A 26366-nucleotide genomic window follows, 5' to 3' on the forward strand; every position below is an offset into this window, starting at 1 on the left:
CCATGGCACTTTCCACTGTTGAAACGATGAAACAGGGACAATCCTTTAATATGCTTCATCTAAAAATCTTAAGTCAAGAAGGAATAAATTCATCTCCAAGGTGCCTCTGCCAGTAAATACCAGGCCAGTACTCCATAGACGTCTGTAACCTGAGGAAGGGCATCTGTGCTCCGTGTTACGTGGAAAACACTGGACTATCAAGTCCTAACTGGCATTTAAACCTTAGTCCTACTTTCTATCAACATATATGACACTTTCAAAATGCATCCATCGTGTGTGTGTGTGTGTGTGTGTGTGTGTGTGTGTGTGTGTGTGTGTGTAGATCAGAGGACAACCTCAACTGTCCTTCCCCAAATGCTATCCTTCTTGTTTTTTTGAGATGGCGTCTCACTGGCTTCACGTTTGCCCAGTAAGCGAGGCTGGCTGGCCAATGAGTCCCAAGCATACTACTGTCTCCACCTCCCAGTGCTGGGATTACGCGACCCTATACCCAGCTTTTTCATACGGGCTCTGGGGGAATCAAGGTCAGATCCTCACGCTGTTATGAAAAACATTGCACCGAGGCGTCCCCAAGGCTCACTATCCAGTCTTGAACTAGCCCACTGCACTTTGTTCTGCCCTTGTATTTGCCTTGGTCTGCCTGCAAGCTCATCCTGGCATCCCCCTGTCCCTTTCATCCTCCCCCCATGCCAACACCCCCTTTCAAGAAGCCCTGATCAATCCCCTCAGCCAGAGGGAATGTCTGCGAACCTCAGTCGCGGGCTTTTCCCAGGTGTGTGAATCTCACCGTCACAGGCCTCTCCCGGGTATGAGAAGCTCACAGTCACAGGCGTTTCCCAGGTGTGTGAACTTAACAGTCACAGGCCTTTCCCAGGTCAGTCACAGGCCTTTTCCAGATGTGTGAGCTTCATAGTTACAGGCCTTCCCAGGCATGGGAACCCCACCCTCGCAGGCCTTTCCCAGATGTGGGAATCCTACTATCCCAGGCCTTTCCTAGGGTTTGACTACAGGATAGACTCCATACTTCTGTGTGTAGATCCCGGTATCTGCTTTGAGCATCTATGTGCCTACAAAGACCACTCGGGTCATCCTGCAGCTACCTTGCTCATTAGAACACAATCTAGCTTCTGGGTTAAGGCCATCAGATGGAGGAGAGCATAGCCCAGGACCTCCTCTGCGTGTCTCTGGACAGGGAGCTAGGGGCTCCACCTATTTGGATACAGAGACAGGACATTTGTTGGTTTGTTTACTTAACATAGATGGTTTTTCTACCAACCTCATTTGGCCTGGAGCCTAGCATGTCAAGAACTATCTAGATGAAGTTAAATAAAATTGGAAACTGACAAAATAATAATTATACTACACATAAAGATTTATCTAGCTCAGTCTCTATTCAGATCTGCTCAGCTTCATTCTCTCTCTCTCTCTCTCTCTCTCTCCCTCCCTCCCTCCCTCCCTCCTTCCCTCCCTCCCTCCTTGAGGGCTATTAATAATTCAGTGTTCAATGATGGGTTCTGATGGCTGCAAATACAGCAATTCAATTGATCTTTGTTTCTACACAACACAATGATGCCTCATTTTTCCAGGAGAGTCGTTTTCCCAGCTGTGCCAGGCTTCTCCCAATAAAACAGACCCACCCTGGGCGCACCTGAAGCCCATTTGTTAAAGAAGACATGTGGTATTGATGGGTTTGTAACAGACACAATGACAACCAGTCTGCTTTAAACACTGACATTTATTTAGGGTTTTCAAGGACTCGTACATTATTAGGATAAACTCTACTTTATAACAGTATGTAGTAGGCAAATATATAATACAATAAATTGCATTTGTACACATAAATACAAAATTTGAGGTAGGGCCTCAAGAGTAATGACTTCTTAAATGAATAATGCGCAATATATAATAAGCACTCTATACGATAGATATATATGATGCATCATTTTGTAACATAGTATATATTTTCTTCATGTACAATTGATGAAAAAATATAAGGACCTGACTAGAAACATCTTTACTCATGAACAACAGTGCCCACATGAGATGCTTGCATCCAGAACATTATCCAAGCACGCAGTTTAGTAAGTAACCTACTCCTTGACAGGTCCGTGATAAAGTGCAAAAGAACAAGGACACATGACAGACACAGCAGTTCCCAGCTGACGCCTAAACATCACCCCATGGTAGGACACACCTGTAAGGCATCCGGTTACCTGAAGGCGTCCTCCTTAGAAGCTAATCAAACTTCAGCTTGCTTCTCAAGGGCGGTGACACCCACCCAAAATCCTTTCTTGGCAGGCAGTTTACATCAACCTATGCCAAGACCACACTTCACAGTGGTCCCTTCTACGCCAGCACAGCTAAATGAGAGAAAGTCAGGAAGGTCTCACTCCCAAACCTCAGGCCAGTCCTGCATACCACTCATCGGGAGACAGGGGAAACAGGCTTGCTGGCCTCTGCCTCTGTGCATGTCAAACCTACCATATGGAACGCCCTCGCCCTTGTCAGTGCCTCAGAGAAGCACGTACGGAATCCAAATCCAAACACCACGAGCAGGATGACCCTGCTGTTGCGCATCCACCAGCGGTTACTGTGCTGGCCTCTGGGAAGAGGACAATGACCCACGGTCAAGGAGATGAAGGGTAAAGTGCCGGCTTAAGGCGTGGGAAGCCCATGCTGACCGAAAGGAACTGAGAAGCAATGAGTCGCGCGCGCATACAGGTAACAGAGGAGAAACAAAACCCTGACCCTCTCAGTGCAGCGACAGCGTAGAGAAACCCGAGTCTCGTCCAACCAAAAGTGCTTGTGTTCAACTCTTCCTAAAGTGCTGCTCCCTGAAGTACGCGTCAATTGCAACTCTCACAAATTAAAGACACGTCAAAAAATTCAAAAGACGTCAAAGTCATCAGGATTTTGCACTGACCGCAGCTATTCATGCAAGAAAGAAATACACAGGGGCAGATAAAAGCAACTACCACAAAAGACCAGAATCGGACACATTTGTTCACAGCAAACACAGCCTGAAGGAGATTAGAAGTTTCTAGTGAGCAAGACAATTACACAAAGGTTTGCATGAGAAACCACAACACTGATAGTTAATAAATACATGGTGCTTTTTGTTTTAAGAATATTAAGGGGTTGCTATTTTTCACATATGGCTTGTTTTTTTCTGAATGAGTTTGTTGGTTGGTATGAAATCACCTCACAGATGGAAAACTCCCCACCAATCCACACAGGGAACCAAGGTTTTTCCTAAGCAACATTTGCTTCTCCTTCAGTGTCTAGGGAGAATCTCAGGTGGCAATTATGACAGTGCTTTCATTTCTGTTTATTCATTCATTTTTTTCCCCTTCCAATCGAGTGTGCGTTTTAGCAGCATGGAAACAATCCACCTCGCTGGACATATGTCAACTCTCAGTATCCCAACCATGTCCTCGGGAGGCTTACTGCTGAGATACACCACGAACGGAGGCTACTCAGACACCACCCCTCCCTGCCAGGTCTTGAAGTTGATCATGGCAATGAATGTAGGCAAAACTAAATGTCAAATGCAGCTGTGTCCAAGTCAGCCCGGAACCTTTTTGTGTTATTTTGTCCTTCTGAGCAGTTTTTATACAAAACTAGAGAAAGAGAAACAGAGCAACAGCAACAAAACGGGCAAGTACTCAGGGCAGCTGCAAGGTGTCTCTTTAACGCATGGTTCTAGACACAGCTGTAGCTGCCCCAGTTGCAAACACCCTAGTTGATGAAGTCTCCAGTAAGCCAGCTCTCGGTTCACATCTGGCAGTGCCCACGGCCTCCCCACTCCCTTCCTTTAATCACAGAGGCAAAATAAGCAGAAATTGGTTTGGCACCCAGCACCAGTCCCAATCCCAGCCCAAAGGAGACAGGAAGCCAGAAGCCATTCATCCCAACGCAAGCACGGATCCCATGTGCGCTAAGACCGGCCCTGTGCTTTTCTTAACCTGCAAACTGGTGGGGGTATAGGGAGTTTCCAACATCTTTGTTCATGCACACCGCCAAAGTCTTCACACCACCCTGTGGGACTGCAGCAGGAATGGGGCCGCTCATTGGTATTGGGGAAACACACGAACAGCAGATAGGAGACAACTGGACCCACAGCTCATCTTCCTAAAATAGGGGAAGCCGAGCCTCCACCTATGTGACAGTCTAGCAAGACCTACTTTTGGGAAATTGGGAGAAAAGAGAAGATGGAAGAGGGAGAGCCAACCATGCCAGCAAAGACATGAAAGCCAGGAATTCAAAACCCACCATGGTCCCTTAAGACGTGTCGTGGTAAAACCCAAGTACCCATCATTGTTGGAAGGTGACATGAGCACTTACCCTAGAAAAGGGAACGTCCGGGATGATGACTTCAGACATTTTACACAAATGGAGTCATCTTTTTTAAAAGAATGTGTTACAATCCGTGGTTGGGCGACACTGCCGTCATACAGGATGAAAATGTCACATCAATTTACAAGATTTGAACTGAAAACTTTGCCTGAGACCCTGTTATATGAAGGCAAACTAATAAGAATATGATTGAACTAGTCTCCCCTACAGGGAATGATTTTAGGTTGAAATATTAATACAGTAAGAGGAAAGAAAAAAAAAGCCCAGACTATGCTATTCTAAACTCGCCATCTTTGTGGTGCCTCATCAGATATTTGTAAGGGCAGAAACACCACTACATGCTATGTGTACATACTGAGTGAGCACACACCACGGTTTAAGAGTTTCATACATGCCTGTTTGGGAGACACTATAAATAACAGTTGCGGCCTGGTCAGGCTCTGCAGACGGGTGGCTTATTCTCACTGGGGGGCAGTGACAATGAACACTGCAGATAGGGAGTTCCAGAAACTGAACTGGATAATCGCAAGCTTAAGAGCTATGGTCTTAATTGGCTTACTCACCACCTAGCTAGGCTGTTTTTATCAGAAAGTTCTAGAAATACAGTGGCCTAAGTTGTACAACCCCAGGAATGAGTAATAATGTGGTTGTTTTCTACCAATCTCTTAATTTGTCTGATTTTCCTATGGTCACAATTGGCATTTATTTACTGCTACTTAAAAAGGAGTAAAAATTGAGAAAGTGCCTTTTAAGAGTTTATGTCCCATATGTATATAATATATAGACAGAGCTGGGGTAAGTCTCATTTTCCCAGAGGTTGAAAGACAAGGTATCTACAACTTATAGAAAGAGATTTGGAGGCCGAGAGACAGCATATCATGACACTGAACCATGGTGCTGAAGACATCATGGAAGACAGAACAGTGCTACAAACGCTGAGATGCAGATCAAAGCATGGCTTCTTGTGCACAGGGCGGAAGAAAAGACCCAAAGAATTAACTCCCAGATGTGGTTATTATGAAGAGGGAGGAGGAGGAAGAGGAGAAGGAGGAAGCAGGAAGAGGAGGAGAAAAAGGAAGACAGACGGACTGAGGGAAAAAAATAGACAGTCCCTTCAGATCCACAGCATGGAGAGATGAGGCATCCGAATGCATGGAATGTTTGATCAAAATAAAGGAACGGTTGTGCAAACCAAACCACCCAGCTGTACCCAAATCCACCTATGGACCTTGTCTGCATCTAGAACAATCTCCAGCACCGCCACCCGCCTAATTGCACATGATCTGAGCTTTAGGCTTCTGAATGAGATCGCTGGCGTTGCCCCAGCTCAGCGGGGCAGTGTTGATGAGTCCAAATCAGCCGTCCTGAAAGTCTGCGTTCTCCTCGTGCCCTCATAACTCCTTCCAGCAATGAGAGCACACATCATAACGTCTCTACTGCCAAGCCACGCACCTGCCGGCTCCCACCTGGCCAAGCCACCCCCGCAGGATGGATGGAGCACCTGATCGGGAGACCAATGCTTCCAGACACTGATAGCACGCACAGACACAGGCAGACGGCACTTTCAGTGGCCTGTGTGACTCTCACTACAGCATGCGACAGACACACACTATGTCCTACTTTTCTATGGAACACTCTCATGCATGGCTGTGAAGCGGGGTGTGGGGAGAAAGAAGAAAATTGGGAGGGAGTTCAGAGAGGAAAACCAGGAGTAATACAGGACCATCCACACTGCTGGACTAGCATTGGGTGCCCAGTTCCAAATCCTTCACTGGCAGTTTGAGTCCCAGGGACGAGGTTCCCAAGGGGTCAACCATATTCTTGTAACGCTCCCCGCGATGCTGAGCTAAGAATGGGCCCCAGTCTGGCTGTGGCGAGCACACCAACTTCAGCCTCTGCAAAAAAAAAAAAAAAAAAAAAAGTCAAAGGCACACATAGTTACAACAGGACTACCCCTTCCTCCACTATGGCACCCCTGGCCATCTCCAAAAGGCTAGGGACCACTGATCCGGACCCCTCGCTGGAGCCAGGAAGTTCCTGCAACCAGGGAGACCACCAGGAATACTAGCCAGCATTCATCAGCCAGGCCAAGGGGAGAAAAATCAAGACTCAGTTTGTTTCACTTGAAGTTATTTACATCACCCTGAATGCAACATTGTGACTGCTTCAGATTTGCCTTTAACGAGACTAGCAGAGGACAAAGGGCAGATTGTAATTACACATCTCCCCTACCAAGTGAAGAGAACCCATAGGCTTCTAGTTCCGCTCCCAAACAGCAAAAGTCATGGGCTCAATTACATTTGCTCTGTAGTCCTCCATGGTGGGCTGCTACATCAAAATAATTGGATTTTGTTTAGCGTATTCCCCAAAAGTTTATAAATGGCAAAGAGAAAAAGTCAACCCTGAAGATACATCACCAAGCATGAACAAAGATTTTAATTATCCGTTGACAAAAGTATATGTTTCTGACTTGGTTCAGCAATGCAGGTTCATACGGGTAAGTTAAAAAAAAAAAAAAGGTTGTCTCTAGTCTTTCAATTGAAGTTTTATAGAAAATAAAATCTGACAGAAATAGCTAGAAAAATAAAACTTATTTCTTACTATATAAGAGGGAATAATTATATGTTTATTACCTATTAAAGGGAATCTGGTGCTCGTAGCTGTTAGTTTAATCTCCCCTTAATCATCGGCTTGCAACCTTTGTGTCCCAAATTAACCATAATAAATTTGCACAGCCAACCCATCAATCTAGAGAGTTCCGGGCTGCAACAACGGTAGCAGATTCTGTTAGGGGAAAGAGGTTCCTGGGTCCTCTTTCGGGGAGGTAGCTATGAGGAATGGCACCCTGGGTGCGGTTAGGGGCCAGAGTTGATTTATGCCAGAGGAGGATAATGGATGCGAACCAGAATGCAAACTTTGACGTGAGGATTCCCCTTCATTTGGAGGTCAGTGAAAACAAAGGCCGCCTGCTGATCCACCCCAAGTGGCCATTTGTGGTGTGTGCTAGTCACGCGCTCACCCCCCACTGCTCCTCCCCCCCCCTGCCTTTTCCTCATATGGGTCTAGCTACCCAAGAACAGACCACACAGTCATTCTTCCCCCCCCCCCCACTAAACAGGTGCTCGGCTACATCAGCCTGTGGTTTGCAATCCCTTTGGCAAACCCCTAGTTCCAAAAAAAAAAAAGTTTACATAATGAATCATAACAGTAACACAATAACAGTTATGAAACAATGAACATAATTTTCTGGTTGGGGTCACCACAACATGAGGGGCTGTATTAAAGGTTCTCAGCATCAGGAGGGATGAGAACCATAGGTCTAGACGCTTCCCGAACTTGAGCATGCATCTAAATCACTGGAAGACCCCGGGGCCAAGAATCCGGTTTTGTGCAGCTCCATGCAGTCATGGGAACCCAACTGTCTGTATTTATAACAAGCTCCCAGACGCCTTTGGATCAGACACCTGATCCAGCACTGATGTGGTCCAAATTCTCTCAGGCTGGAGGCAGAGTCCATTCATTCTCACAGGGTCTCACACACAGCCCAGACTAGACTGAAGTTCACTATACAGCTAAGGATGGCCTTGAACTCCTGATCAAGGAGTTCTGCTCCTGCTTCTACTTCCCAAGGGCTAGAGTTACAGGTGTGCTCGAACAACTTCTCATAAGTAACGAAAGCAGGGTTGGTTCTTCATTGGCATCCACTCTGTGGAAAAGGTAGGGGCCATTTTCAGGGCAAGAGTAAATGGGTTCAGATAGGGACTGGCTGGAAATGCCACCTGAGGAATTCTCTCCTCCATCAGACAGGCATGTAGGCAAGTCTTGGGACACTGTCCTGATTAATGATTAATGTGGGGGGTCCAGTCCACTGTAACAGTGCCACCCCGGGGAAGATGGTCTTGAGTTATATAAGAAAACAAACTTCGCGAGCCACCCCCAAGGAGCAAGCGGTAAGCAGCACTCTTCCGTGGCCTCTGCATCTGCTCCTATCTCTAGGTTCCTGCCGCGAGCTCCTGTCCTGACCTCCGTCGGCGACGGACAGAGACCTAGTAACCTGGGAATACTGAGATGAAATAAGCCCTTCCCTCCCCAACTTGCTTTTGCTGGTGGTTTTATTGGCGCAACAGAAACCTAACTATGACAGTTGGTAAAGAAAAGCCAGTCTCCCCTTACTCTAGACACGTCCTGGAAGGCATATATTACACCCTGAGAGTCATCATATTTTTAATCAGCTTGGCTCTTCAGCCATTCTTAACCCAGGAATAACAGGGGGCAGTGGTGACTTCAAGTTTAATGGCAATAAGCATTTGGGACGGAGGAGGCTTGTATGTAGCGGAACACTAAGAAAGGAGGAACCCTATGTGTGGTTAAATAATGAACTCCAAGATGTACACAGCAGCCCAAGGAGGAGGGAAGGAAACTCTAGGGAAGAGGAGACATTTGGATCATCCTGGGGCTGCCAGCACAGTGAGGAATAGCACCACAATAGCTCAGTCTGACGATCGGCTGGGATCCTCTGTTACAGGAATAATACATAATAAAATGGGTTTAATGGAATCGGCGGCAACTGTAATCGCTTACTCACCCAGCATCCTTCTTGAATACGTTTACTGAAACTTTTGTTTTTAATGCACGGAGTTTTTAGGATCTCTCCCTCGGGAGAGGCTAGCAGGCGAAAAGGAGCCAGAAGAATTACCTCAATAAATCTGCCCGGAGCCAGATACATTTTTATCACAAACATAATCGGGATCCAGATAACAGAGCAGGCGAGCATCAACCATCCAAGCACCATGGACCAGTTAGGGTAGCGGTAAGAGCCATAGGTCATGGGCTCCCACTGGTAAAAGCTGAAGCAAAGGATAAACTGGGAGAGAAGAGAAAGATACGTTAGGGCGATGATGTGGATCGTTCATTCGCTCAACACACATGCGCTCCGTGTTTTCACTTTTTATTGCCTCGTCTTGTGTATATGTACTCCTGTCCATCTGAAAAGGGATTTTCTAGTTGAAGAGAAAGGAGATGAGGGCGGCATACATACACTCAGCTACTGCTCCCGTGTTTGCCCGTCCCGCAGGAAGTCGGCGGGTGTGGGTATGTGTCTACACACGGAGAGGCCACACCAAGAGAAACAGCACAGTGACTGACAGGGACAGCTAGGAGAGGGGAGGCTGGGAGTTCTGAAGAGATTGTCTGAACTACCATTGATAATTAAGCCTTCGTTATAATGGGGGAAAGATGTGTTAAATTTATACATTTCAATCTTTTTCATTGAATCCCACTTGGCTTTGTCCTTGAACAAGGGACGGCCCACATAGAGGAGTTGCCTCTGAAGTTGACTGTGTGAGACCCAAAATGGTCCCCCAGAGGTGAACGATCTAGAAGCCATGGTGGAGTGAAGATGTGCAGGCCTCTCCCTGACTCCAGGCAAACCGCATCATCACCAGTGAGTTCACAGACCTGGCTCTACTGCTCATGAGTTGGGGGGCCTCCCAGACTTCTCAGCTACAAAAATGGACATATTTCACACCATGCATATGGTGCCGGGGCTTTCTGGGCACAGAGACCCGGCATTTACACAGAGTCCTTCCTCATGTTTTAAAAGGTCATGATTTGGGTTTTGCCCATTATCTGCTATCAAACCATACTTCGACTGGAAACAGGCCTAAGATCCATCCAAAGACTTGTCTGGACAGCTGATGATGGCCAAGGGAAGGCATGTGCTGAAGACAGGGGCACCTTTATAGGAAACCAGGCTCCAGACAGCCCCAGTCCAGCCTGTAGGCACCATTTCCCAAGACAATGGTGGTTCTGTAAGTTCTTCCTGCCTGTGGCAGCATCAGCCTGGAATTGTCTACATAAGTCCTTTCCCCAGATCTACCTCTCTCTTCCTACCTCGAGCTGCGGAGCCACAAAGTGACCAGATGGAATTACCTTAGTGAAAATAACAGGCGGGAGCGTCTTGGAGCATTGGAAACCCTACACAAGCACAAGGCGTCTGCAGCACCCAGGCTGCCGCCAGGACAAGGGACTCTTCCAACGTAACAATAATTCATGTGTTGATTCAAAGCAATGTGAGCCTGAAGATAAGGCTCCCACGGAGAATGAGGTCTGCATCAGCCCCTCTTTCAAAGATTTGCCGCTGGAGTCATTAAGCTTTATTAACCAGTCTACTGGAAGTATGGCCCGATGTCACTATGGCGCACTGCTCTGCTTCGTTTATTATATAAATAGCAATGCATCCGCTTGTGTGTGTTCCTTACTCAAGTAACGTGATCAGACTATGCATATGATAATTGCATGAGGATATTTATGGCCCCATAAATCCACAACGGCACGTAGAAGAGTGATGGGTTTTTTTTTAATTTCGGAGGCCCTGAAGTAATTTAAACCCATAATCTTACCCTAGACCAAGACTTCAAAGGTATCTATGCTACAGAAGGTCAATGGCAGGGCTGAGACCTTCGACACCCATTTCCACTTGTGCAAATATCACGTCAGACTTTTGGACACAAGCTGGTTGCTTGCCATAAATTTCCCTCCGCCAAGTCAGCTTTAATGAAAGCCTTGGCTTAGGTAGGTTTTGCCAAAAGAGATGGGGGACTTAGTCACCAAGTCATGCCCATCCCTGCCCTTGACTGACAGCTACCAAAGCAGACCCAGGAGACCGCTGGTTGGTGATAACAGAGCTGACCACATCTCTTGCTCCAAACAACACAGAAAATCTACCTCAAGACAGTCTCAGGCTAGAAAATCACAGCAAAGTTGAGGAACCCAGGAACAAACATAAAAGAAAAGTTCTTGGAATCCCTTCTTCTTGATTCCGAAGACGGAACTATTTTAACCCAAACTGGCTGTTCTCCACCTGAGGATGAGAGCCTAGACTGTCAGAATACAGAGGTTGGGCTTGAAGCCCACCCCACCTCAGAGACAATGTTTCGGCTCCATGGCCTTGTGGCCTAGAGCAAGGTCCTTACCCTCTCTGAGCCTCAGTGCACAGGGAGATAGCACGGGTGGAAATTTCAACAACAACACTGGTGAAGGACCGGCCTCAAGCACACCTCCGCACTGCAGCAGAGGGAGGATGGCCATGTGGCCTGATTCCACAAAACACGGCAAAATTCTGACATTCTTCTGGGACTACAGGGAAAGGAGGGCAGAATCTGGAGCTAATTCTAACATTAACTCAGCTGAGAATAAACCGTGAGGAGCGGAGACGTTGTGGATCAAAGGCCAGCAGGGACAAGATTTGCTAGCACAAGCTAAGGCCAGCTCCCCACATACTTCAGCTCTGAGCATCTGTCTTTAATACCTCCTGGTTGTCGAGCCCAAACTCCTGTGGGACTTTCTCAGACCGTCGGAATAGATGTGGGTAAGCCATTAGCGTCAACACAGAAAACAAAGGCTGCAGAATGGATTTTTCTGTCTAAGCCTCAGGTGTTTCAGAAATACATGGTCTGATTAAAACACACTCCCAGAAAGGGGGAAGAAGGCAAACAAATGAAGAAAACATGTATTTTCATTGCACCTGCATCTTAAGAGAGGCTGGTGTTTGGTAGTGAAAAGTGGGCTCTTTATCTGGTTTCTACTGCCACCTGCTGGGACAAATAGGAATTACAAACAACTTCCTTCGGGCTTGCCCAAGGAGGGCTCCCAAAAGCTAGAGGAAGAAAGAAAGCCTCAGAAGACGGGAAAGACAAAAATCTCTGCTAATGAATTTGCTTGGAGACGAGAGCGAGGCCACACTGTTCAGCTTCTGGCGCAACAATGGGGATGACTAAGCCCCTGTACAGATCGTGGGCACATGTATGGCTCTGTTCCTTAGAACTCAAAACACCACCATCACACTTAAATGTGAAAAAAAATGGTTCTCAAAGCAATAAAATCAACAGTGAAAGCCTGATTGAAGCTACATTAGTTGTAGAGCAGATATGTTGTGTGGTGGTTGGGAGCCAGAACATGTGGGTTCAAATCCAGACTGTTGCCAACTACAGTACACTCAATGCTAGGTCCGTCACATAACTCCAGGTTGACTTTGCCTGTGATATTTTGGTGGTGGTGGTGGTGGCGGTGTTATTTTTTTCTTCCCAAGACGGGGTTTCTCTTTGTAACTGCTCTGGCTGTCCTGGAACTCACTCTGTAGACCAGGCTGGCCTTGAACTCACAGAGATCCACCTGCCTCTGTCTCTGCATCCTGGGTGCTGGGATTAAAGGCATATCGCCCTCCCCTCCCCCCATTGCCTGGCAGTGATATTTAGTTTTAATTGTTAACTCGATGCCACCTAGAGTCTCAGTGAAGGATCAGGTGGGCCGATTGGGTCTTGTCATGCTTAGGTTAACTGACGAGGGGTCACTGTGGGTAGCATCATTCCCTAGGTGGGAGGGTCTCACATTATAGAGATCAGGGGCTGGAAAGATGAAGCAAAGGCCTAAGAGAACTTGCTGCTTTTATAGAGGACAAGTTTTGTTTCCAGCTTACAGCCACCTGTATGTAACTCCAGCTCCAGGGGATCCAATGCCATCTTCTGGACTCTGCAGACACCCACATGCACCTACACACACACACACACACACACACACACACACACACACAGACACACACATGCGCGCATGCACACTCAAAAGGAAATAGCAGAAACAGCAAAATAAGCACTTTTCTGGAAAGTGGAAAGCTAGCTGGACACTAGCAAGCATGGGTGCCTTCATTTCTCTCTACCCTTGACTGTGGGTGGAGGCTTCTGCTTCAGGCTCCTCCCACTGTGACTTCTCGCTAGGAAGAACCACACCCTAAAATTGTATGTGAACACAATTTTGTCCCCTGGGTTGTTACTACGGCACCTGAGAAGGAAATAGGGGCATTCCCTTCTGTAAGGCAGAGATAATTGTGCCAGCCTGACGGGACGGTCACCCAAGCAGAATCGGAGCCAGGGTGGATGTATGGTTTGCACAATTGTGGACTGCTACCTGCTAACACACAAGGCAGATGGATCTAATGTGCACGCTCTACACAGAGGCACTGGTGTCTGTCAATCAGTCCCAGCTCCGCCCCTGACCAGCGGGGTACCTGTACACAAGTCACTTCATCTTTCTCAGTTTACCCACTCAGAAGACAAGAGCAATGCCCACCCCACCGGCTCCCCAGGCTCACGGGGAGGCACACGTGTTCGTTCGAAGGTAAGACACTGACTGCATGCACGTCGGTGTCTGTGAGAGGAGGCTCTCAGCCCTTACGGTTAAGATGGTCGGGGTGACAAACGCCCAGCAGACTTTCCAGAAGATATTGGGCTGGAATCCAATCATCATCTCGATGTCTTCGCAGAACCTCTGCAAGCCTGCAAAGAGACAACAGAGGCCGTGTGTGAGGGGCAGCGGGCAGGGGCAGGAAGAGGCAGACACCAGGGCCCCCGTCACTCAAGAACCTTGGCTAAGGTAGGACCCAACTGAAGTCAACGTAACCCCTACTGCCCAGGAAACCATCAGACAGATGACTCACTGCCAGGGATACTGGGGCTAACTGAATGTTGAAATAGTTACTAAACACTCTCTTCGGTGAGGCTCAAAGCTGCCACGGCAGTGTCTCCAAAGCTTAGTTCCGGAAGTCTTGGCAGTGGCTCGTGCATGCATATGGCTGCTTTAGGAGGTGGCCTGGTATGCTTTTGACAAGTTCAGCAGAAGAAAAAAGGCCTTGGTAAACCAAGATACTGAGTTATGCAAGGCCCAGTACCTAGCGAGTTTGTGTGGGCTAGATTTGTCTCCCGCCCTCTCAAGAGCATTTCCATTACATCCACACAGCTCTGCTTGGTGCACGGTGATGGCTACAGGGGAAACCAATGTAAACTCCCAGTGTCCGTCACACTCCGCTGGAATGAATGACTTGTCTTCCTGGCCACTCCCCAGCTTCGCTAAAATCAACTGCAAAGGAGGCAGTTCTTCATGCGGCCCCACACAGCCGCCCTCCTGGTAACCTCTTAGTGTCAAAGTGGGGCTGGAACACTGACTGGAAGGAAAGTCACTTGTATCGTAAGTGGTCCCCGTCAGAACTGGGGGAATCAATATGCAAAGGGGACCTGGTAGCTTCCTGAATGCAAGTCTCTGCGTTAGGAATGTCCAAAACCCCATCCCAGTGTGTTCAAGATGGGTTCCCCAGAGAGACAAGGGAGCCCTAATGTCCTGGTGACAGCACCACAAAATAGTATGACCATCATGGGAAACCTAGAGATTCCTCAAAAAATCAAGGAATGGAGGTTAACAGAGAACCAGGACTCCCACTATGAGCATACAGCCAAGGGATGTGGAACGGAGCTGTGAAGACATCTGACTCGGAAGACATCTGACTCATGACACTATTCACAATCGCCAAGTCTACCGAAGATGAATGAAGAAGAGGTCACAGACACATCCACGCACACTAGCACATACAAACACACAAAATATACATGCACACATATGCATACACATAACCATACACACATGAACACATGCACACATACATAAGCTGTGTCATACTCGACCACACAAATGAACCTGGAGGGGACAACGTTGTGTAAAGTAAGCCAGACAGAGAAAGAGGCCACATAATCTCCCTTATATGTGAACTCCTTAAAAAAAATAGTTGTGGACACAAAGAGCAGAATGGTAGTTTCTAGAGGCCAAGGAGTGCAGATAGGGTTATACTGGACAAAGGCTATGATGTTTCTGTTGGAATAAACCCTGAGGGATATCAAAGGTAATCACTTTGTTAGCTAGTCTGATTGCATTGCATTGTACACGTATCTTGACAGTGTCATTTGAACCCCATAAGGATATGCAGCATAAACATAGAAACAAGTTTATAATTTAATAAAATAGACATTCTAGCCAGATGTGGTGGCTCACACCTGTACTCCCAGTACTCAGGGGACAGATGCAGGAGAATCACCATGAGTTCAAGGTCAGCCATAGTGAATTCCAAGCCAGCCAGGACAACATAGTGAAAACCTCTCTTTCCCTCTCTGTCTCTGTTTCTGTCTATCTCTGTCTGTCTATCTCTCTCTCGTGTGTGAATATATATGTATGCACGTGTACATGGATGTATGTACTCTTACATGTATATTATATCGCAAGTTTATTTCATGTTTGTGTTTGTGACTGGAGATGGAACTCAAGGCCTCATGGATGCTAGGCAAACACTACCACTGAGTCACACTACCACTGAGTCACACTACTACTGAGTCACTACCACTGAGTCAAGGCTACCACTGAGTCAAGACTACCACTGAGTCACACTACCACTGAGTCAAGACTACCACTGAGTCAAGACTACCACTGAGTCATGACTACCACTGAGTCATGACTACCACTGAGTCATACCCACAGTCCTTGAGAATTATACAGTTTATGCAAAAAGGAGGTCCCCTCTACTCACTACCATGCAAATAACAGTTCCTGACATCATTACGACCCTCAGCTCAACTCTAACACGTGCATCTATTCCCGCCCAGTTGAGACGAAGGCCAGTCAGTCCCTTCAGGAAACCTCCAGCCCTGTGATGAGAGCCAGCAGAGTTGAGCTTGGGCTATTTGCTAAACAGCAGCTAGGAAAGGAAAAGCAACTTCCCTCAAGTCACCCAACTGTTTCTCAGGGGGCATCTGGGTTCCTGGTCTACTTAACAAGTGTGATGGTGACCTTCCATAAATACGGTAACATAGAGCATAGAACAAGGAGCTGGGACCCAAGGACCAAACCCCAGTTCTGACTGCAGCTCAGTGGGTGACCATCACCTACTGAGGGTGCCGAGACAATGAACTCCTGAGGCCTATCCAAAGAGGTCCCTCCATGGGGCAAAAGGACTCCAGGCCACTCCCGTAGGTGTACAAGCAGGAACGCAACACCCTAAACACAGGTCTTGCCAACTTTGGGCGTGTCTCTTTTGTTCCCTTCCAGTGAGGGATCTCCGAATAACTCGGAATAACAAAGGAAACAGAAATCAAAGTAAGCGACATCAAAACTATACCAAGATGCTGAAAGGGGGTTTCCAGCCAGACAGTCAACGATGAAAGGAGGAGAGAGGTGAAGGAAAGAAAGGATATTGATTATAGAAACTTCTGGTGTCAGCATCAGTCCCGTCACCAAACTCTTCCTCTCCTCTACTCCATCCCTGAGAGACAAACACAGGCTTAGCAGGGTTGAGATTAGCCCTGAGGAGAGCAGTAGCTTCCTCTGGGAAGAAAGGGGTGTGGCCAAGGAGCTCAGGGACAGAACCGGCCCTGAAGCCATGGGGAGGCTGGATGTGGGAGCTCAGTTTGGAGCAGCCTCAGTTCTGAACATGCAATGGCAAGATTAGACCCTGGCCAGTCACGCTTGTATCAGCATCTCACAGATGGAACCCAGAGGCCCAGTCTCTGCCTCAGAGAGCTGAAGGCCCTGTAGTTCTCTCTTCTGCCAGCTTCATAGGCTAGCCCTGGGGACACATTCCAGGGGCACCAGCAAGGAGCCACCAACAACCTCCCTGGCCCAGCCCTTCACACCTAAGTCCCTCGCTGCCAATGGTCCCCTGCACTTCACACCCTTGCACATATGGTTCCTCCTGCTGGTGCTATCCTTGGTGCTGATCAAAAATCCATCTTGCCTTCAGGGCTTGAATCATGAAGACACTGTTCATAGAGATGTGAGCATGCTTAGGAGAACTGTCCTCTAGATGACCTTGAACATGGAGGAGCAACGTGTAAAAGGAAGCCAAGCAGCTGCTGCTCAGTCAACTAGCAGGAAAGGGGAGGGGTGGGGACAGACACAAAAAGTGTAAAGGTGCAAACCCACTTCTGCTATCCTAGACTCAGCAAGAAGATGCGGGGCTTCCTTCAACTGACTCTGGGCTTCTGGTTCACAGACCACGCCCCTGCCCTTTGTCTGAACCTAACTTCAAGAGTTGTGATCAAGGGCCACCAGGAGAACAGGACCCTATGCTCTGGGGGGTGGGGGGAGCCTGCACCTGTTGTAATGCTCTCCACCCACTGCCTTGAAATTCTGCACCAAACTTCAACAAAAGTTCACATTTTCATTTTGTATGAAGTCCCACAAATTGTGTCTCCAGTCAGAGAGAAGCCGTGGGCAACTGTCCCAGTCATTCCAGCCTGGATAGCAGGGACGCCCATCTCTGAAAGCTAAACCCTCTCCTACCGGGTTTCCATCTTGGCTGGAACTCAGCTGAACTCCCTTGGTCTCCACACTCATTTCTTTCATCTCTAAGATGTCATTTTCTTGGTTTCCCTGGCTACTCACACTCTCTGTTCTCTCTAAACAGCAGAAGAGCTCACAGCAGGGAAGCTAGGCTTAGGGCTGACCATCTTACCCTGTTTGTGGAGCTCAGCCTCTGAGGTATACTAATGGAAGAATGTCAGCCAGCTCACTTAGTCTGATAATAAAGTCCAGAATCATCCCCCATCATATAGCAGATGTCTGGATGCTTCCTCTGGAACGTAGAGACCGTTAAAGTGAATTGGAAAGTTCTAGTCTCTGCAGCTCACTCCCTTGCTCTCTCGACTCTGCAGTCAGGCACCAAATCGACCAGGTTCATTTCCATTCTTCCCAGGCCTGTGTTCAGCTGTCTCTTGCAGGTTCATGGATTTGGGACCTCACCATCTCAGAAAGAACACACTGTTCTGTTCTAAGGGATGTGGTTTGTGCATCTGTGCGGGCTTCTCTTTTCATCACTAGCGATTAATATTAATCATTTCTCCCTCAATTTACTTCTTTGTGATTTTTTTGTTAGCATTCAAAATAATGACTCTCATTATGGTATTCTGAGATAGATAGATAGATAGATAGACAGACAGACAGATAGACACAGACAGACAGACAGACAGACATATATTGTGGCAGTTTGCTCACATTCACCTATCATCCTCTCTTTTCCTCCCACCTCCTGCTGGTCCCGCCCAATACCCACCTGTGCTTTTATGGTGAGGAAGTGAGAGAAGGAAGAAGGGAGACGAGGAGGAGGAGGAGGAAGGGAAGAGGAAAGGAGGGAGAGAGAAAGAGAGGTTGAGACTTGCTTTTTGTTAGGTTTCTTACATTTTTTAATTAAGTGCATGCGTGTGTGTCCAGCTGTTGTGTGCACGCGCCTGATTACAGTGTTCACAGAAGACAGAAGACCCTGTTGGGGTTTTAGGCAATTGTAGGTACTGGAAAGCAAACTCCAGTCATGTCTCAAGACCCCAGTTTACACACACACACACACACACACACACACACACACACACACACACACGCATGCATGCACACGCGCGCACACACACACTTTTATTTTTATGTGTTTTACTTACATGTGTATGCACATCCTGTGCATGCCTGGTGACCAGAGGCCAGAAGAAGGTATTGGATTCCCTGAGACTGGAAATACAGGCAGTTGTGTGCTCTGTGTGGTGCTCCTAACCACTGAACCATCTCTCCAATTGATTTACTTCTTAAACCTCCAGCAGATCTAATTCCAAATCCAGCCTGGGTTCCATCAGTCTCTGTCTGATTCTGAAAGGGTATCCCACACCATTCCTTAGGGACTAAGGGATTTCCTGTCCCTGGGGAAATTAGCATAGCCCAAGGACTTCACTTATTCCTTCTCAACCAAGAGATCTACTGCCAGACTTGCTTGGGGTCTGGGGGAGATAATTTAGCTTCTAGAATTAGGCACATTAAAAGGTGTCTGGTTTCGCTGCTTTCAGACCTCACTGCACAGGTTTGGTTTACAAGGAAGCACTTGGCAAATGTGCCTTTTGTGGACGGCTGGGAAACAGGTGAAGGGAGCAACTCTCTGCACTTGGGCCTGGTTGCAGATGGGCTGCAGATGCAGCTCACTCCTCTTGCCAGGAGCTTCACTCTCCCTGCAGTGATGAGATGACCTCTAGTCTTACAGAGCTTCACTTGCAACTCCCATCCAAAAGTAATTGCAGGGCTGGAGAGATGTCTCTGCGGTTAAGCACATGCAGCTTTTAGAGAGAACCAGGGTTTGACTCCCAGCACCCGGCAGGTGGCTCACAACTGCCTGTGACTCCAGGCCCAGGGGGACTGACACTCTCTTCTCACCACCATGGTCACTGCACTGGTGCACATGCGCACACTCAGACACACACACACACACACACACACACACACACACTCACACACAATACATGTGATTTGACTTTTCCTATTTAACAATTGTAGCCTCTTCCTGTTTCTAGGGTGCCCGGATTTTACATGAAAGATTTCCATTTTCTTTCTTTTGTTCTTTTTTGGTTATTCGAGACAGGGTTTCTCTCTTTCATTTTGGAGGCTGTCCTGGAACTCGCTCTGTAGACCAGGCTGGCCTCGAACTCACAGAGATCCGCCTGCCTCTGCCTCCCGAGTGCTGGGATTAAAGGCGTGCACCTCCAATGCCCGGCTAAGATTTCCATTTTCTATCCTGATTCTCTGACCTATTTTACTTCTCTTTTATTTAGTGAAATTACCAGGAAATCCAGAAACTGTGGATTTCCATAACTGTCAGCAGGAAACTAACAATCACTCAAGAATCAAGACATTTGTCCAAAGGGCACACAGAAGTAGGGGAGTGCTTTCCCTGAGTCTGGAGGACATGGCCCTGCAGATAGCTCCGACCTCCCCACATAGTCTAGGGCACCTGCAGCCTATACCCAGGCAATGCATTTCCTTTACTTTTCGCTTAGGACAAGTTGCTCTCTTAGGGGAACTGCAACACAATTAGCTCACTGAACCCCCCCCCATACTTGCTATCTGGCCTCCTCCAGTAACCATTCTGAGATGTCTAGACACAAAGGAGTCAGCAGTGCCTGGACCAAGCTAAGCAGAGTGACCAGGATGGCCCCTGGTGTGGCCTCCAGGACAAAGACTTATGCACAAAGGGCAGAGATGGCATCTGGTGGCTGCCATCCTGCTGTCCTTGATAATAGCTCTACTGTGGATGGGATACAGGTTGCCATGGTAATGGCAGAAAGAGTAAACCGTTAGGGAACTTGAAGTTTCTTTGCTGGGAAAATCTGGGACTTGGATACTGTATGACAAGCTCCCTGGATCGGAAGGCTCTGTGATCAGGTGACCTTTGGTACCCTGGGGCTGGGGAGAGCCACCTTTCACCTCAGGCACATGGGTGCTTGACAGTACCAAGACCAAGAATAATGCCACACCAAAAAGGAGTCCTCCCTCTGGTCACTGGCCACAGGCATTAACTCTGCCAGACCATACCCAGGGCTAAGTCTCACCACCAATCACTTTTGGTTTCTAATTCAGTTTCACCACAGTGATCCTGAGGCAAGCTCAGAAATAGAGACATTGAAATCCGCTAAGTACGGTGAACATGCTTGCCAGGAAGGCCTGCCACGCACTCCGCTTCTCCCTTGGTAACAGGCAGAGTGTTCCCTTACCATACACATAGGAGATGCCAACAAGCTCAAATATGGCGATGATGACGAGGGCGTAGGAGGCAGCATAGGTGTCCACGAGCTGAAACATGTAGATTCCACCCTAGAAAGAGAGAGCGAGAGCCACCATCACATAGGATCCATTGGCCGGGTTCAATCTCCCACCTTCTCCTCCCTCCTGAGGGCAGCAGGTGCAGACAGGAGTCGAAAGTCCTCCCTGCGTCACAACAGGAACCTACACCTTGGCTAGGTGTGTAAAGTAGAGACCCGGCCAGGTTAACAAACATCCCTCAATGGCCTCTCAAGTGATCAATAAGGCAAGCACACATAAGGGGGGAAAAAGCTGATTTAATAGCTTCTATGTTTCCAAGTTAAAGGTCAACCTCTGACTCTGACAGAGCCGTGAAAGCAGCCGCCTGCCTTGTGTCCGCTGCGAGCTGTCAACGACGACTTCTACTCAAGGAGATGCACTTTATTGACCCTCACGTGACCTTTAGCTATGGATGTGAATTTAGTTTGGAACCACCTAAGCAGGGAGCCTCATTGTGGAATTTTCTTGATTGCCTCAACTCACTTGGGAAGACCCACCCTAAATGTGGCTGGCACCCTCTGGGAGGAACTCAGTTGTAAAAGGTCACAGGAGAGGGAAGAGTATTCACCCTTTGTCAGCTTGGCCTTCCCTCTCTGCTCAGAGTTAATCGGCCTTGTTGCCATGGACGTCTTAGCTCATTTAAGAGGTAGCCTTCCCAGGTGCCCAAGGTGAACTGAGGACCAGAGGCTCTCCAGGAACCCTCCAGGTCTTCAGCACCAACTAGCCTGCGTGAGGCACAGAGCCTCATGGACTAGACAACCCATGGGTTCCAAGCTCCTCAGGTGTGAGACAGCTGTTGTGGACTACTCTCTGGCCATGCAGCATAAGATAATTCCTATCAATTCTGGCCGGGTGACAGTGGCGCACGCCTTTAATCCCAGCACTCGGGAGGCAGAGGCAGGCAGATCTCCATTAGTTCGAGACCAGCCTGGTCTACAAGAGCAAGTTCCAGGACGGCCTCCAAAGCCACAGAGAAACCCTGTCTTGAAAAAACAAAACAAAAGCAAAAACAAAAAACAACAACAACAACAAAAGATCATTCCTATCAGTTCTGTTTCTCTAGGGGTGCCTAACTAATAAGCTGGGCTTTCTTCACACTTTCTGGTGACCCTCCTCCCCCCCCCCACTCTCTGCCTTGTGCTTTAAGTCTCCCTGCTACCAATGAGGCTTGGAGACCACCTCATTCCACTCCATCACTTTATAGATTTAAGAACTAAGGCCCAGAGGAGTGAAGTGTTCAAGGTCACAGAGACCACTGCATGTCCTAAGTGTTACTATGCAATTTGTCAACCTATTCAGGAGTAAGAAAAACTGTGTTTACATATGACAAGAAATATCTTGGAAATTTGACTGATGGATAAATCTGGATGATCCTGTTTCCTGTTTTCTTTAAGTAGGGCACACCTGTCTTGTTGGCTCAAGAGGACTACATCTCAATTAGGAAGAGTTTCAGTGGCCTTGCTAGGAGCCAAGATGACATATTTCCCTGTGTGGTCAGAAATATTACTGAACGTGTGCCATTACGGAAATGGCAGTGATTTGGCTCTGGCTGTGAGGTCTGAGAAATGAGGATGACAGCCATCACAGGACCTCCGGCTGCCCCACATCCGGCCTGTGGCTGCAGACCCTCACCCTAGCGATGACAGACAGCATCGCACATGGCCCAGTCGACCCATAATCACAGCAGGCCATTGGATAGTCGTCATACACCCCCCGCCATACCCGGCCACCCACAGTGGGCTCTCACCTGTGTGATCATTGGGAAGCCCATAATGAAGAAGCAGATACAGCAGCCCAGGGTGAATACAGGCTTGTGTGTGCGCAGGTACTTGGGGAACTCATCGGAGATGGAGGTCACAATGGTCTCGATGGTGGCAAACTGAACCAGTACCAGGACAAAAGCATTTGAGTTCAACTGTCCCCCCTCAGAAACCTCCCAGCAAAGTCCTTTGTGGTGTCATAGGGAAAGCTGTGCTTGGGTTCAGTCTGTTTTCAGGGTGCCATCCCTTCTATGGACCTAAATGGCCTTACTGGATGCCAACACACCAAGTCAGGAGAACTCAAGCGGAGTATGAGCTTCAGAAAAATCTACCTTCCAGCCCCTGGAGAGTGCACAATCATCCATCAGGCCATTTTAGCTTCATTTTGTATTCATGAGATGTAAATTCCTCTCCTCTGGTTATCTGCCATTTGATCTCCTACTTGAGGAAAAAACCCCTCTTTGCACCCAGTGACTAAACTCTGAGCACCTGTCAGCATGATTTGTAGTGGGTTCAGCCTCGCGGCAATTTTCCTAAAATTGACTTCATATTATCATTCCTTATGCTATCCCGTAGAATTCGCCTCTGCAAAATGATGCCAACGAGGGGAGGGCACGGGCTAAAGCTTGGCACAGAATACAAAAAGAGGGAATGGAGGAGAGAGGAAAGCTCCTTCACATCGTTTGTCTGAAGGAGGAGGAGGCTGAAGAGTTCGAGGCCATCCTCAGCTACATACTAAGATCTTATCTTTTAAAAAAAATATACACAAAGCTACTGCGGCTCTAGACAGGTGCCTTACCGACACAACACTACTCAGGAGAAAGCTCCATGTAAACGCATAGCCTAAGTGTCGCTTGCAGGCTGGATCTAGGATCTCGGAAAGAGTCTTTAAAGGGTGTGTGGGGCAGGGATGGGCGGGACTTGGACTCACCATAGTGTCAAGTCCAAGGGTGAGAAGCATCAGGAAAAAGATGATGGCCCAGAACGGAGAGAGAGGCAGCCTGGTTAAGGCTTCCGGGTAGACCACAAACGCAATGCCTGGCCCTGGAAGAAACGAGAGAGATGGTGTCAGACAGGCCCAGCTCAAAGTCCCTCTCCCCAGAGCCCACAGGCCTTCTCTCCACTGAGATCCCGAAGTATCATAGGGTTCTTCCCGCTGCCTGCTATTTGTGCTCATCTCCGCTAATTAGACCATGCTACCTCCCAAGCAAAAACTAAGAAACTACGTTCTTTTATTTGAGGACCTGGAGGCGAAGATAATTATCACCTTCTGGTAGAGTTGTTGATACTGAGCCCTGAGGGGTACCTGGCAGTGTCCGGAGACAGTTTTGTTTCTCACAACTGGAATGAAACGGGACAATGTGATGATCAATCTGTCACCTTGACAGGGTCTAAAGTCACCCAGGGAACAATCCTCCGGGCATGTCTGTGAAATAGTCCTTATACTGGGCCAACTGACATGGGTAGCACCATCCATGTGGCTGGAGGTCCTAGGCTGGACAGCGAAAGAAAGTGAGCTGAGTATGTCTCTCTCTGCTTCCTGACTGCAAAGGCCATGTGACCAGATGCAGCCAAGACCTGTCCCCTACCTTCCCCACCACGGGGAATGCATTCCCTCAAACTGTGAGCCAGATAAACCCTTCATCCTTCTAGCTGTTATCTCCGGGTGGTTTGTCACAGCAAGGAGAAAAGCAGCCTTCACAGAAAGTTACTGACATTAGAAAGCAGAGGCTGGAGGCAATGGCTTCCTAAGAGCCCCACGGCGTTGGGTGGGAGCTGCAGATCTTGAGTATTCTCTGCACACAGGTGCCCGGGGCATCCTAAAGAAGGCATCAGCTCCCCTGGCGCTGGGTTACAGGCAGTTGTGAGCTGCCTGATCTTGGTACTGGGAATGGAACTCTGGTTCTCTGAAAGAGCAAGTGTTCTTAACCGCTGAGCCGTTGCTCCAGCCCACACAACAGAACTTTTTAAAACTGGAATCTACTGGATTGTTGGTTCCTGTGGTGGTTTGAAAGAAAATGGCCCCCGAAGGGAGCAGCACTATTAGGAGGTGTGGCCTTGTTGGAGTAGGTTTGGTCTTATTGGAGGAAGTATGCCACTGTGGAGGTTGGCTTTGGGGGGGGGGTCTTACATATGCTCAAGCCACACCCAGTGTCTCAGATCACTTCCTGTTGCCTTTGGATCAAGATGTAAGGACTCTCAGCCTCAGCTCCAGCACCATGTCTGCCTGCGTGCTTCCTTGCTCTCCCAACATGATAATAATGAACTAAACCTCTGAACTGTAAGTGAGCCATGCCAATTACATGTTTTACTTTTTTTTTTTTTTTTTTTTTTGGTTTTACGAGACAGGGTTTCTCTGTTTTGGAGGTTGTCAGTCCAGCCTGGCCTCGAACTCACAGAGATCCACCTGCCTCTGCCTCCCGAGTGCTGGGATTAAAGGTGTGCGCCACCAACGCCCGGCGAGATCATGTTTTACTTTATAAGAGTTGCTGTGGTCACGCTGTCTCTTCACAGTAATAGAAACTCTATCTAAGACATTTGCGAGCGGCTGGAGAGATGGCTCAGAGGTTAAGAGCACCGACTGCTCTTCCAGAGGTCCTGAGTTCAATTCCCAGCACCCACATGGTGGCTCACAACCATCCATAATGAGATCTGGTGCCCTCTTCTGGCGTGCAGACATACATGGAGGCAGGATGTTGTATTCATAATAAATAAATAAATCTTTAAAAAAAAAAGACATTTGCGAATGTTGCATAGGGTCCCAGGATATGTAAACTATAAAACCTCAAAGTCCTGAGATATCCCCTATCCTATACATGTATTGAACAGACTACAGAGCCAGCCTTCAAACGCTCCTTGCATGAATCATAAAAGAAAAATCTATATTAAACTACAGTTAAAACGGTCTCAAAGACCGACCCAGAAAGGCAGCCCAGGAAGTTGACACAAAGGTCCTGGGATGGTCACCACCAGAGGACTTCACTGTGGTGCTCGAACACCATTCTTGTCCTTTGGGGTGTTGCTATTTTGGAGGGGGTTTGACAGTTTTGACGGACACACCTCCCTGAGAAGGCAGCGGTCACTGCGATCAGTTAGCTTTATTATGATGCCATTTCTAACAATCATAACATAGTGGTCAGTGTTTGGATCAGCAGCTGTCCCACACGTGGATATGCTGACACCGCTCATCAAGACCACAGGGAAATCGACCCCACACATCCTGCAGAGCCTCCTTCGGGTAAGGGAGGGAGACACTTTGGAAGAACAAATAAAGTCCCACCAACATGACTGCCTGAACGTGAGCCGAACATGGACAACAGACATGCTAAAGAAGACAGGGGAAAGATCATGAGGCTTCAACCCTATGCAAAAAAAAAAAAAAAAAAAAAAAACCTACAAGTAACTAAGGAATGCTGAGAGCAGGAGAAATACACTTCCCCAGGGAAGAGCACATCAACTGGCTATCCAGTACCAAACGTCTGTGCTGAAAACACGCATTCAAGAAACATTTACGCAGACCCAGCAGATTACATTTAGGAATACGTGTGTGTGTGTGTGTGTGTGTGTGTGTGTGTGTGTGTGTGTGTGTGTGTGTGTGTGTGTACATAGATACATACAACAGTGATGAATGAAAAGAGGCCATAAATTTGAAATAGAGAAAGGAGGTGTATATGGGAGGAAATTATAATTTCAAAAGATAAAGAAACAATAAAAATATATCCTATCTAAATTTTTTTGAGAAGAGCATAGAGGAGTTCACACATGGGGCCTGGG

At 47.8% G+C, this 26366-nt stretch overlaps 1 protein-coding gene across 1 annotated transcript in view; it reads right to left on the reverse strand.

The window, feature by feature from the left end:
* Positions 1-1717: 1717 nt before the first annotated feature.
* Slc6a5 (solute carrier family 6 member 5) overlaps positions 1718-26366 on the reverse strand; it is a 55882-nt gene continuing 31233 nt past the window's right edge. The window contains 6 exon segments of the mRNA XM_013122862.3: positions 1718-6251; positions 9053-9220; positions 13585-13685; positions 20745-20844; positions 22580-22711; positions 23524-23636. Of these exon segments, the coding sequence (XP_012978316.2) occupies positions 6096-6251; positions 9053-9220; positions 13585-13685; positions 20745-20844; positions 22580-22711; positions 23524-23636 (770 nt within the window). The 3' untranslated portion in view covers positions 1718-6095.

Source organism: Mesocricetus auratus, unplaced genomic scaffold (assembly GCF_017639785.1).
Source record: "Mesocricetus auratus isolate SY011 unplaced genomic scaffold, BCM_Maur_2.0 Super-Scaffold_100030, whole genome shotgun sequence".
Lineage (NCBI taxonomy): Eukaryota > Metazoa > Chordata > Mammalia > Rodentia > Cricetidae > Mesocricetus > Mesocricetus auratus.